General features: G+C 43.7%; 1 protein-coding gene across 1 annotated transcript in view; it reads left to right on the top strand.

Annotated features, from left to right (window-relative positions):
* The window catches only part of LOC108784279 (cytosolic carboxypeptidase 6-like), a 727,452-nt gene extending 713,577 nt beyond the window's left edge, over positions 1 to 13,875 (top strand). The window contains exon 10 of the mRNA XM_018553039.1: positions 13,678 to 13,875. Coding sequence (XP_018408541.1) covers positions 13,678 to 13,786 — 109 coding nt within the window. The 3' untranslated portion in view covers positions 13,787 to 13,875. The remainder of the gene's footprint in view (positions 1 to 13,677) is intronic.
* The last annotated feature ends 778 nt before the right edge of the window (positions 13,876 to 14,653 follow it).

The following is a 14,653-nucleotide window of genomic DNA, read 5'->3' as shown; positions in this document are numbered from 1 at the left end:
AAGATGCTGCCCCAAACCATTGAGGCAGTCAGCAGCAACAGCCGACCGCCCCCTGGTTTCTCAAGGCTGAAGGAGGAAGTGGCTGGGGGCGGGGACAGCCTCCTGCTGTCAGTCAGCCTTGAGCAGTGGGCGTGTTCTGGGAATGAGCGTGGCCAAAGATTCGGGCCCGCCAGGTGAGTGAGTACCGGGACACACAGCTACAGAGATCCCTACGGTCTATTGTATATACATATTTCTGGATCTATTGTATACACATGTTTCGTTTACTAATTTGTATTGAGATTGTAGTCCATCACAGGAGTGACCTTGGAGCGGTGGCTACTTTACAACACACACAGAGACCAAGGGGAACAAAAGTAGCCACCCTCCAGAAGGAAGGACAGTGTCAGCACCAATTCAGAGATGATTTGAGGATCTACAGCCGAGAGATACACAAATAAGATATTTTTGTTAAAAGTCAAGGTACCTGAATGCATTTTAGGGTTTAACTCCTGTGTTTAGTGTGACTTTAACTACTACTGATGGATTGCTTGTCATTTTTTTGTGTTGATGTTCCTCCTGGTGCCACCTCTGTCCATGTACTCACAATTGATGAGGTGAGAGGTACATGTGCAGGATGGAATTTGCGATTTGCACTGGGCTGTCTCACTATAAATAATCGGCAGAAATCCTGCCATACTATATCTTCATTGCTGGTTTAAGAGTAGACAGAAGTAATGGCTCCCAGTATGTAGTTCCCACCAATAAAAGGAAAGGGAGAGAATTATACTGTGTTTACAAGTTTAGAAAAAATACATAGCTATGGATGATCACGTAATGTTTAGGAAATGTGCAATTTCCATTAAATGCTGTCAGTTCTGTTGCAGATTTTCACAGTCATTCAATCATATTTGCTATCTACAAGCTATTACTTCCAGGCTTTATACTTCACTGGAATATGTGCATGAGATGTGAAAAGCCTGTTTTGCCATCCCTCTAATAACATGCAGAGTGCACAGTATGGGAACTTTCTCTTCTCGCCGACTTGCTAATTATCCTGATAATTCTGCTTAACACTAGGGTCGCTCTGCTTGCAACTGCAGAAAACCAATTACAGGAAGGTCAGGCCTTGTCTGTCGCCGCACAGAAATACATGTTTATGAACTAGATTCTATTATGCCAGCAATATGGTGCTGACATATCTCTTAGCATTGCGTATCAATAAGTAGAACACAAGCCTTTCTGGCACGAGTGTGTGCAGTTTATGAAAGGGACAAAACAGCAGAAATTGTCCAAATTCATTACCTTCCTCTACTGACTGCAGTGATTGAGAGCATCTTTTAAAGTACTTGTCAGGTTAGTATTTCTCTTGTGGGTTCCCAGCTCCGCCCACCTGCCATAATCACTACTCTCCCTGTTATCTGCTTATTCTATAGAGCAATGGTTCTCAACCTCGGTAACCTCAGGACCCACATTTGTCCTTGGTCATTAAGTCGTGGCCCAAGTCGCAGTGCAATGGAAAGTACAGCATTAGGATACCACGCATTCCGGTGCGGATGTACAAACTGTGGGTGGGAGGTGCGTTTGGGGTGCTATTCAAATAAACACACACCAAAACGCATAGTAGGTGCGATTGCGTGGTACAGTTTAACGCACTGCACTAGTGTGAACGGGCCCTCAAAAACACTGACATACATACACAGACACAATCTCACACTCTCAATCTCACACAAACATACACACTCCCAAAAAAATTTTAATTTAGTTAAAAAAACAAATTTAAGGTCCACCCTCAATATTCAGCGGCTCCTTCGGGGGTGAGCGCTACATGTGCAATGCTTGCTCCCTTGCGCGCCCTGTCAAGGTGCCAGGAGCCAAAATGTGACATCGTTCCAGGCACCTCTACACGACATGCGAGGGAGCTGTAAGCACTGCAGGTATAGATGGAGCTCCCTCACAACCATAGCTCCATCCCATCCCACCTCAAGCTGACACTCGGCGCTGGGCAGCATATTTTGAATGGCTGCTTGGCGTGAGAACTGATAGTGCTGTGCTAGTGGGTGGCAGGGGAGTCTCTCACCTAGAAAAGTGGAAGGCATGCAGCGACCCACTGAACACGGGGTCGTGACCCTCTTTTGGGTCACAACCTACCAGTTGAGAACCAAGGCTATAGAGAATGCAGAAGGAACAAAGATGAGCCTCCTATGCTACAGCAAAGGGTTTCCTCCAACTATCAAAAACATACAGTTAGTTTATTTGACTTTGTTCAAAACTGATTCTAGAGTTTTGTAAGGACATTAGATTGTGAGCTGAGTCGTAGGGCTGATGTGCATGGTTTGTGTATGCTACAAATCATTGCGCAATATGATGGCGTTTATAAATATTAGAAATAAATAGTTTTTTAAGGATTCTATACATTGAGCACTGCCATTGCTCTTCACAGACCATAAAGCTGGCCATACGCTAGTCAAATTTCAGCAGATTCCTGCTGATTCAGAATCCCCACCCTGTTCAACAAAAGTGAATCTTTCAGTTGACTTTTGCCGAAGGAGCAGGTCCAAACAATCTGCAGCCAATCAGCTCCAGTCACTCTTCGGGTATTCTAAAAGAGGAACACCTTACTTACTTTACAATACAAGCCTTGCAATAGCAGTCAGCCACAAAATCCCTGCTGGCCAACTGAAGAATGGGCAGGATGCCGTCAGAGCATCCCAGGTTGCTAAGAGCTGGATGGGGAGATGCACATCTTACACATCTCCCTTCCCAGCTCTTAGCAACCTGGGATGCTCTGGATGGGAAGGGGGGAGGCAGGCACATCCCCCAATGTAACTCAAAGAGATGCCGCCTGAGGCACCAGCCTAAGGCTGCCTTATTATAAGGCCAGCCCTGACTGGTTCACATGTCTGATGGCACCCATAGATCTGACCCCCAGATCTGGTGGTAGTCCATCATATTGGGTGACAGTCATATACTGTATGCGTTAACCAAAACTGGCTGCATAACATAAGCTCAACCCGGCTTAAGAAAAACAGCAACTATTTCTAAAATTTATCGATGCTTCTTGCAGTCATACACATGCGGAAGAAATAAAAAGTAGGACCTGTATGTGGTCACTTCTCTTTTGCAGCATATCAAAGCACAAAAGGCAAGAAAAGAAGAAAACATTACTTCCATAGTAAGCTGTAGAGTTCTTTCTGTAAGCTGTGCTGTCAGTCCTCTGCATGCAGAGAAGGGGTGGGCTTGGACACAAATTTCTGAGGGTGTCGTGTCCTGGAGTGAACATTAGCATCTTTTCTTGTAGCATGGAAATGAGATAAAGCTTTAATTTGTCACATTTTATGTCAGCAGCTTCTTATGTAACATTATTCTGCTTCTCCATTAGACCCAAGGTCTTCTTCAAGCAACCTCTTAATAAAAATTTCTGCAGCATGCTTTGCCTTAATAATCAAAATGGTTCTTTAATTTGAAAATTTTCAGTAACCGTTATGCCCGCCTAAGAGTACAGTGCGACTGCAGGGCATGGTTTGTTTTCATGACACAGGGTGGCAGGCTATGTTTTGATGATAAAACATGCATACAAAGAGCACCAGTAGATGAGAGTCATCACTATTCGGTGCCCACGCACTGTATGCGCTCCTCTGTACTGTACCCCCTGCTGCGTGTCATTGGGAAAGCAGAATTAGCTGTGTACCGGCAGGCAGAACAAGAACACGGGCTAAATAATTCTGTTAATTCTGTATTTCCCAGTTCTAATCCTCTGTAGAACACAGGCGATTCCGAGACAGGCTCCCTATAATTGCAATTGCATCTGTTCAAATAGCTATAGGACAAAATAGGTTTGGCCAGATTTATATATATAAAATGATTTATATCAGTAACATAGAATAATCTAACTCTTTTCCACTGTGTTCTTGCTGGGTTTGTAGCTGTAGTTAAAGCCATATTCCAGGCAAAGCACTTAATACAAGGTTGAAATGCATATGTATTGCAGTGTGGGAACTGTTTCACCTGCCAAAAGCATTTTTCTCCACTGCAGTTAAAAGCCCAATTCTGGGCATTTTTTTAATAATGATATGGTCCCCCCAACCAGTGACAGAATCAGGAGCTGTTCCACGCAGTACTTTTTTGTCACAAGATGTCCTCAGTCTTCTGAGTGGAATAAGGACATACTATGAATGCAGAGAGTTGTAACCTCGATGCCTAAGGGGGTATGACTGTTGCACCCTTCATTCATAGTGTATTGGTACAAAGATCAGCCCTGGCTTCATCAACTTAGTGTAATCCCTGTCACAACAGCAAAGAGGACTTTAGGTATTCCAGCTCTACAGCTGTGCATAGTGCTGTAAGACTAATGGCCTGAAGCAATGGTCTTTGGGCAAATGCAGCTAGACCACATTCTAAGCTGCATCAGCCACAGCCCAGGTAGTGACAGAATCAGGAGCTGTTCCCCACAGTACTTCTTTTTTTTTGGCCACATGATGACCTCAGTATTCCGGGTGAAATGACTCTGGACAGTAGACTAAGAGAATACTATGAGTGCAGTGGGTTTTGGCCCCACCACCCTAAGGATGCATCACCATTGCACCTGTAACCTCTTCACTCTAAGTGGAGGGGCTATTTAAATTTAGTCTTGCTGACACTGTAATCAGTTTGGCTGATTTGTAGTCTGTTATCATATGGTCATTCCTAGGTGTTCTGCTATTTTCTGCACCTACCCTGCCAAAAAGCAGGGCAGCCAAAGGGAGAACATTGGGAGTGTGTATTCCTCACCAGCCAATCGCTAGGAGTTTCACGGCTAGTTGTGCATGCTGGGAAAATTCATACATACTCAAGAAATGCCATATGCTCAGGGCAGTCTGCCCCCATGCTTAGCCTGTTGTAGGATGTACAAGGTTGGAGAAGCTAACTAGGCCTGAAGTCTGCAGAGGCCAGATGTGGACACAGGAGGGATCTTGAACTATCTGGAAAGGTGAACCAGAGGAACCCTTTGACAGCTGGAAGTGCCAAGAAGGCCAGGATGGCATGGACCTCAGGAACAAGTCTGGTGTCTCTCCCAGGGAATATCTCAAGAATATCTTCTATCCAGTTGTGGTTCTACTACACAGTGTCACTATGTTCATCTAAAATATTCCTGCACTGTAGAAGCTGGAAGGGATTGTTGAGTCTGGAGTCTTTTTTTTGCTCATGGATGTCTGTAGCCCTATACCCTCTCTCCCAGGTGTGTCTGTTCTACATTAAAGCATTAAAAAGTACTTAAAGTGACTGGTATCCAATGTAATGTTCACATCCCACAACCCAACTAAGGTTCCAGCCCTGAGAGTGAAATGTCAACCCTGCATCTGGGGTTCACAACACGTCTTTGGGGGTCAGGGAGGTGCTACACCTCCTTCATTTGTAATCTATTGGTGCAATAGACAATGCTGGCATCATCAAGTTCACCTTCAAGTTATTGCACTTCTATTGCATTACCGTTGACTTGTAAGGCAAGAAAAGCACTTTCTGATGTGAAAAAATGCAAAGACTGCCCATCCGGCCCTAACACAAATGATTGTTTACAGAAGGGATGACCTCATCAGGCCTGGTTGGGCTGTCTGCCAGCAATGTCTAGATCACAAGACCGGCTCAGCAGAGTTAAAAAAAAAACCCCTTTGAATGGTGAATAAGCTAACATGTAAATCAACTGTGTATATAAGCGGTAAAGGTTTCAATGTTGTTTATTGCAACCACCATCTTAACAACCCTAACAAGATTCATGCAACCTAGACTGATGAGGTCTCTACAAGAAGGCAGCATCATTTTTATGTGCCAGGGGCAGCATGACCTCTGACTATGTGCCCACCATTGAGGCACTGGTACACTCCTATCTTTCATTTTCAAGCATTACCAACAATACAAAGCCCCCTTTAAATACCATGCATACTGTATTATTTTTCCTCATTATTAACTCCTGTCTTGCCGGGGGCAAGTCACATGACTCATATGAACATTATTAAAAAGCATTCTGCTGCTGTTCGTGTAGGACCTGCGGGACTACATGAGTGACTGACTGTTTCAGCTGAAGGGAAAGGTTAGGAGGCTGTGATTTAGCATGAATTGCAAGGCATTGTTGTGCGCTGCAGACATGATGCATAATTAGAATATAGTGTTTGTGCGAAGCTTTGTAATTAAACCAGGGGGACTATACACCTTGTTGTTTTCCCTTCATTAATGTTCATTTAAACCAGTTTCACTAAAAAGTGAAGGGTCCAGGAGGCCCGTGAATAATTAGATCCAGTGGAAAGGGTCACTTTTCAGAGGCGCGGTAGGGTGTAAAGCATAAACAACACAGCAGGGACAATGAACACAGGCTGTAATCCTTTCATAATGCATCTGGATAAGTAGACTTCGGGGTCTATATGGGGAAAATAGGGCCGATTAATAGAGTGCTTGAATCCACATATAGTACAGTGAAAGAAATGGCTAGAGTGCAATGGCCTGCACCTTAAAACCTAATTGAACCATGGTAGTTTAATACGGGTTATGCAGAAAAGCTGCATAAAAGTAAAAAAAAATATTTTTATTTTTATTTACTAGAATTTGCTTTTATCTACAGCTGCCCTGTGTCGGAAGCACACTGGTGATCTGGACCACTGCTGTCACAAAGTGGAGCGGACTGACATGCCCCCGGCACAATGCTCCAATCAGCAATTCTGCTCAGGCACCATGAGCTTTCTTTATTGGACAGCACCAGAGAACAGAGAAAGCATTTCCCAGTCAGGCTTTGCAATCACAAAATGCAGATAGCATGGAGAGTGACGCCATAAGTTGCTTGCGTTGCTCGTAAATGGCCGGCACTTTCCAATGCTGATTGCTGGACAACCAAAACGTGGACAGAGGTCAAACATGGTGATCTACCTAGAATAATAGATGCTAGAATGTGTGCATTTTGTATGACTGTTATTGGAGGATTACACTGTAAATTGCACAGGGGCAGGGATAGATTTAAAGTAGAACTATGGGGTTAAGGCTTTACCCCATAGTTCTCCTTAGGGTAACGGGAGGACACAAACTAGCGTCCTCCCGTCACCCTAGGCTCAGTATACCGCGAGGTGTAGCTCGCGGTATACTGAGACGCCGCAGTATACCGCGAGCTCCTGCTCGCGGTATACGGAGACGCCGCAGCTGAAGCGGATCCCGACAATTATGCCAGGATCCGCCCAGCTGCATGACTGACAGCTGGCTCTGCCTATCTAGAGGCAGAGCCAGCTGTACCCACCCCCTCCCCCGTCCGTTCCGCCAGTCAGCACTGGCAGATCGAAGCGGGGAGGGGGGAATCCAGCCCCTCCCCAGGATCGAGAGGTGAGCAAACGCCGCTATGTGTTCGCTCACCTCCCGATCTACTGAGCCGACCTGTGACAGTCTCATTGTCACAGGTCGGCTAGAACTATGAGGTGAGTGAAAAGCACTCACCTCATAGTTCTCCTTTAAACGTCTCAGTGTGCTGCCGGCCCCAGCGCATTACTTTTACCTAAAATTGCCCTATGGCAGTAGCACACTGGAGATCTGGACCGCTGCTGTCACACAGAGGGCGGCAGTTTGACACGCAACCCGGCACAGTGCTCCAATCAACAATGCTGCTCAGCAAGCATGAGCTTTGTTTATTGGAGCATTGTGCAGGGGGCGTTTATATCCGCTGTGACAGCAGCGGTCAGGATCTCCAGCATGCTGCTGGCATGGGGCAGCTTTATATAGAAATAAATACAGTTTCTTCTTACTAATACTTTTGTAATAAAAAATAAAACTCACACATTCTTTGCTTTTTATGCAGCTTGACTGCATACCCATATTAAAGTACAAAGGTTCAATTAGGCTTTAATGTGCAGCCCATTGTACTCTGGGGAACTGACTGCAAAATACAGAAAGACAAGCAATAGACAATCTTTTATTATGATGATCATGATCATTATTAAAGCTTTCCCAGGAAAAACAATCTGTCATTGGTAAAGAAGAAGCTTGGACTGGCAAACTCATCATTCTCCCCCCACACAGGAAATCAAAGGAATCCATCAGGTTATATGGGAGCTGCCATAGCTGAGCTTTTGTATAACGATACAGGTGATGAGATGTCATCTTTATCCTTGACTTCCTACCTACTGAATGTCTGTGCTCACATCCAAATAGCTTACATAAATACATATATAACTTATGGGGGGGCAAGAGGGATGTGACCATGTTAACGCCGATGATAGTGAAATAACCACCCCCATATATTGGGAAGGTGGAAGAAAGATAACTATATATTGGGGAAGGCTGACTAAACAAAACTACAATAGAATATTAATGCTTATGAGCATTGTATTCTAACAGTAGCTGCCAGCCGCTGCCAGAGTACCTGAATAGAGGCTCATTGGCTGGCCACTCTGTTCGTTCACATATTTTCCGTCCAGCTCCTTCGATCAGCTTCGACAGCGGCACCGACTGTGCAAATTTTGGCCAGTTCATCTGGAACCAGCTGAAATTCACACAGTGTATGGCCATCTTTAGTGTCATTACGGGTGTTTATATGCATACACCAGTGTTATCTGTCCAGAAAAATGGAGCAGCTGAGGCTCCCGGGCACCACAAATACAGGCGTATTTTACGCTATATGCAAATTTGCCTGAATTTGCTCCAATTAGTCCTATGACATTTGTGAACACAGCCAAGAACTGAACTGGCACCATGATTTATATCACTGCATCACCTCTGAGTCCAAGAAGTAGATGGTGACCCTGGATGATGACTCAACAAACATGGCATCACCCCCTGGCGGTAAAAGCAGATAAAGACATTATCAGGGAGAATACTGTGATCTCTGTGAGAGGTAATGAATACCTGTATGTGTTACACTCACTCACATATACTTATCATGCATTAGGTAAATATTAAAAGTAGATCTGGTGCTAGCAGGTCTGCATTTTACCTGTGATTCTGCTAATGGACCTGCATTTCATGCCGCGGCCATGGCATTTAAGGACATTTTTTGAACAAATTAATTTAATGCAAATATTTTTAGACATCTTCCTTTAAAATACATTTTTCAAAACATGAAATGTGAGTTTTCGCAGACATAAAATTCCATTAAGATAAGTCATTACAGATTAAAGGCTAATTGCATGGGTGTCCATATGCCTCACCATGTCACTCTTAAAATAATTACAGGATGCCATCTTCCACCTACAGTCGCCCGTTACATATCAGCAGAGCTCTGGATCTGCCTGTCATCAAAGCGGAGCATTTCTGTTTGATACAAAGCATAGGTTCAGCAAAAAGTGTCCATTAAAGAATCCATAGCAACTGAACGCCTCAGACAGTCTCCTGCTGAGTGCTTAGAAAAATATAATTTTGCTACAATTACCCTGTCAAGTGGTTAGTAATCAGAATCTACGGTCGCCATGTGTTATGTTTTCCCCGAGAACAACAGTAGCCCGAATGTCTCCCGGCAGCACGTCGCGTTCCCGCATTGGCGCTGGCGGGACGTTTTGTACATACGCGCAGCTCTGGCATAAATACAGGTTATGGGTTTACAATTTCACTTGGTAAAATCAGTGATTATTATATGTGTGTGCGAAAGAGACCAAAATAAATACAGCAGGAAGGAAAGATTATGGAAGGAGCGTATTAGCATCTCTGCAATTAAGCCTGAGAAGGCTGTGCTTGCAAAGAGACAAAGACTATAAGGAAATCAGGATGTAATATCAAGTTACATGATATATGCAATGTATAGCTTTTCATTTGTCCGCTTGTATGTATTCATTTGGAATTATGCTGAAAGTTGTCTGCTGTTTTCATCAGTACATACTGTAGCTATAATCTCACCGCTGCTCCCCTAGACTTGAATGCAAAAATGTAATGTTTCTCTTTATTTCCTTTAAAGAGACCCTGTCAGGTCCCTAAACAAATGCAAATTGAACCCTCACTATAAGAGAACATGTATTATGCTCATACTTTTCAGTGACCCGTTACAGCATTGCAGCCTCTGTCAGTGCCTTTGACATTCAAAAATTCTGGGAGTATCCCCTGGTACATGCTATGGTTCTATCCCCAACATCTATATAACTGCTCCTCAAAGGATGGAACTGTTTTGTATGGTGGCAGTCACAAGCAACCAATACTCATGGAAGTATAGTATGCTGAAGCGTACGGCGAGGCTGCAATGCTGGAACAGAGGGAAAGTAGGGGACTCGGGCCACTAGAGAAATGAGCATAATACCTCTTCTGTTGCAGGGGTGTGCCATTTGATGAGAGGCCTGACAGGGTCTCTTTAAATAGTGCTTGCAAATTAAATGCACAAAACAATAACAAAATCCACCTAAAGTTGTTTGCTGAAATTGACACTTCTAGTAATGTTAGATGGCTGTGTCCCCTGACACATGCTGTGGTTCCATCCTCTATATAACTGTTGCTTGAAGATGGAACCATGCTGCCTGACGGGGATCATGGCCATCCCATACTCCTGGAAGTATTGTATGCCAAAGTCAGGCAAGGCTGCAGTGTTTGAACAAATGGAACATTGGAGACAAAGGCCATGGAGACACCGGCTATGGGTGCCCTGGCCCCCCTCTGGCCAGAGCGCCCATGGCCTGTAGTGAACCTAAAAAATCCACCTAGAGTGGTTTGCTGAAATTGACACTTCTGGTAATGTTAGATGGCTGTGTCCCCTGACACATGCTGTGGTTCCATCCTCCATCCCCATTATAACTGTTGCTTGAGGATGGAACCATGGTGCATGGCAGGGATCAAGGCCATTCAATACTCCTGGAGGATTTGCATGCCAAAGAGTCAGGCAAGGCTGCAGTGGTGGAACAAATGGAACATTGGAGACAAAGGCAAAATGTGCACATTCTAGCATCATCACTTTAGAATTACTCTATGACCATTAAACAGCAATATAACATATATATCACCATGTTTGACTTCTGTGCACGTTTCAGTTGTCCCCCTCCCCACCCCCCATGGTATCTGTGCTTTTTAAGTGCAAAGCTGGGACTGGTAAACACTTCCTCTGTGTCCTGATGCTGTCAAAGATGTAGATAACACAAGTGAGGTTGAGCAACACCATGCGTTGTATGGTGTTACTGGTAAACAAATGGCAGTTTCCAGTGCTGATTGCTGGACACCCAAGTGAACTTCCACTTTAGTCTACCAGTGATGTAATTCCAAACATCTAACCGCTTATGGCTTGAAGTATCACCATATTCTTATTAAACACTGGAGCTTGTTGCGTTCAGAACCCAATATGGTAGAGTGAAATTGAGATATTTGGTTTGCCTGAAACTTCTGTGAAATCAAGGCTGCAGACTTCAGCAAAATGTTACCATTTTGGATAAATGAATTGGAGTTAATGAGGAAGGGAAATCAATGCTTTTGGTGGTTTTAAGGTTGTTTTTTTTTCCACCTGTGATGTGGCCAGTAAGTCTGTTATATGTCAGTGAGAGGGTTAAGACAAAGTGACACTAAACTCAGTTACAACTCAGTTATTTTTAAGTGTTAAATTATAAAAATACATTCAAGGACCCTAACTATTAACAGAAATGTATCTTATTTGTGTATCACTTGGCTGTAGATCCTTAAGCCATCCATGAATTGGTGCTGACACTGTCCTTTCTTCTGGAGGGTGGCTGCTTTAGTTCCCCATGGTCCCTGTGTGTGTTGTAAAGAAGTCCAAGCTTCGGACCCATGATGAACTGCAATCTTGGGTTAAGTTTACTAATTTGTATTGAGATTGTAGTCCATCACGGGAGCAAGCTTGGAGCTGTGTCTACTGTACAACACACACAGGGACCATGGGAAGATTGGCAATCCCAGCTCCTTCTCTTAGTATATGTTTCCTTTAATGAAGAACTCCAGGGAAAAAAAATATTACCTCTTGCAGTGGGGCTACCCCCGCACTTCAAGAGTTAACTGCTCATTTTTGTCTAGGTTTAAAAAAAAAAAAGTTATACCCACCCGATGGCTCTGAGCTGTCTTGTTCTTAGACCAGTCCTTCCAACTTCTCTCCCCCAAACCTGCAGCAGTCTAGGATCCCGTAAATCATCACGTCTATACACAGTGTATACTGTAGATATGGGGATACTGAGTAGAGATGTCAGCCAGCAAAAAATTTGTTTTGGTTCGTTTCAGATGCTTCGTTATTCTGTTTTTCGGTTTCGTTAATTACGAATTAGTTAAACAATAATTATGAGCGAAAACTTCATTGCAGAAAAGTGACATTAAATGTTTACTTTGTCTCTATTTAACTTTTAACAGTCTGCAGAAACACTACAGAAAAAAAAAACAACAACAGTGTGCGATTCCCCCCTGTAATTCATACCAGGCCCTTTGGTCAGGTAGGAATTTTAGGGGGACCCCAACACCATTTTTTTTTTAAACGTGTGGTCCCCCCTAAAATTCCTTACCAGACCCTTGATCTCAGCAGCAGCATGGCAGAGCAAGAAAGTGTGGGAGGACGCTTACCCCTCCCTGCACCATATTAGCCCACATGCCCGCAGAATTGGAAGGGTGGGATGAGGACAATGGCCTCTTCTCCACAAACCTGACCCGGTAGTTGTGGTGCTCTGCGTCAGGAGGGCTCATCTGCATCTGGGTACCTCCTTTCATAAAGGGACACCCAGGTGCCGCCTTCCCCTTTGTGAATGAGTAGTTGTTACACCTACTCATTCACCAAAATAGTACAGTAAAATGTAAATAAACACTCAACACCTTTTGAAAAAAATCCTTTAACTGTATGGAAAAACACAAAAAATTCCTTTACTAAAAAAAAAAAAATTCCTTTATTGAAAAAAAAAAAAAAAAAAAAATCGTCCAACGATGTAATCCATGGTCATTCACGATGAATGACGCCCGCTGATCAGCCGATATAAAAAAAGCAACCATCCACTGCCGACAAACTGCCTCCACTAAATGACAGATTTGACAGCTCCTACCCATATGTAAACAAATGGGTGGAGCTAGTCCCATGATATTCCAGGACTCGCGCCAACCATTTGATTTCATACCATTTCAAGACCGTGAGCTGTCATGGCAAGAAAACCAATGGGCAGTGTGAGTCCCGTGATGTCATTGGACTAGCACCACCCATTTGTTTACATTCGGGCAGGAGCTGCCAAATCTGTCATTTAGCGTCGGCAGTTTGTCGGATTCGTTTTCTCTGTCATTCAGACATTCAGATGCATCCGAATTTACAGAACTTCGTACAAATGTCAATTTGGAACGAAATGTATCACACGTCTAATTCTGAGGAAGATTCCAATGATCCAGTGTAGGAGTAGAGAGGCTGGAGGGCGCGCAGTTACAGCTGACCGCCTCAGAGCTTCAGGTGAGTACAACTGTATATAAAGCTATTTTTGAACCTAGAACAAAGACAAGCACTTAACCCGTGCAGTGCGGGGCTAGTCCCACTGCACACGTTAGGAAAAAGTTTTCCTGGAGTTCTTTTTTTAATATGCTAGCGCTGGTATATCTTGCAGCAGTCTTTCCTTTCTGTAATCTCTGCAGCATTCCCATGGGTGCTACTTCCACCATTGAGGTGGAAGTAGTACCCAGGGGAATTACAAAATGGCTGCCTGCACCATGGTTAAGTGACAGGTTCCGTTCAAAGAAGAAAACTGCAATCTGGTTATTTTCACTATCTAGCACACAGCTGCTTGCTCCTTACGGAGTGTTTTCTGCTTGCTTCAGCAGAGAGAAGCCACCAGCTGCTACCGGAATAAGTCAGAACAGCACTGGAGGCACGGGGAAAACTCGCAAGACTTCGACAAGCAGCAGGGAGCATGCTAAATCAACATAGACCCGGGATCCGCAGCTCACCCAGGCTACAGAAGAAAAACAAAGTTCTGTTACTTTTTACACGTTGTTTTCAAGAGTGTTTCTTTTTAATTGTCAGCATTTCAAATAAAAAAAACAATAAAAAAATAAATAAATGATCCTACTTTGTGTCAATCTCCAAAAAAACATCAAGGCCTTTCGCAATTTCATTTCATTTTCTTGCATTTACAGGGCCAGAGTCTGGACTGTAGCTGGAGGTTCTGCCGGGGACCCAGAGTTTACCTCTACGCGCTCCTGTGGAGGTGTACAAAAGTACAATTTACAAATTAAAGAGAATAATATTTTACAACTGAAGAGCACAAGTGACAATCAAGTTTTTTTATCACGTTGGGTTTTTCATTCCCGTAGAAGACCTATCAACATCCTTAATTGGATTACATTTTAAACTATTCTTAACCCCTTCCCACCAGTGTAAGGTCCTATTCACACAGAGACATATGTCGTGGTCGGAGATTCCTTCGTCAAGAACCTACGGATTCTGGTAGCCGGAATGTCAGAGGTCCCCGTTCAGATACGGTCACTGTATACATTAAAGTTAATGCCCGGGTCAAAGTGGCCGCATAGTGCATGGTAAGATTACATGAAGTTTGGGATCGATAATTGTCCCTGGATGCAGGATAAATGCTAGACGAAACAAATGAAAATGAAAAACATTTTCATTCGCTTCATCAATGGAAACAAATTTTAATGCTGTTTTAGATTTGGAGGCAACGTGCCTCCGAATCCGAAAACCGCACAAAGAAATTGCAGAACGAGCTGCGGCCGTATTGGCCGCCAGCGTGTTCTGTGCATGTGTGCCGCCATTTGAGTATATCTTTGTAATTTTTTT

The sequence above is a fragment of the Nanorana parkeri genome, unplaced genomic scaffold, assembly GCF_000935625.1.
Source record: "Nanorana parkeri isolate BGI_ZX_2015 unplaced genomic scaffold, ASM93562v1 scaffold106, whole genome shotgun sequence".
In the NCBI taxonomy this organism is placed as follows: domain Eukaryota; kingdom Metazoa; phylum Chordata; class Amphibia; order Anura; family Dicroglossidae; genus Nanorana; species Nanorana parkeri.
The sequence above is the reverse complement of the archived record's forward strand: the minus strand, read 5'-3'. Positions and strand labels throughout refer to the sequence as shown.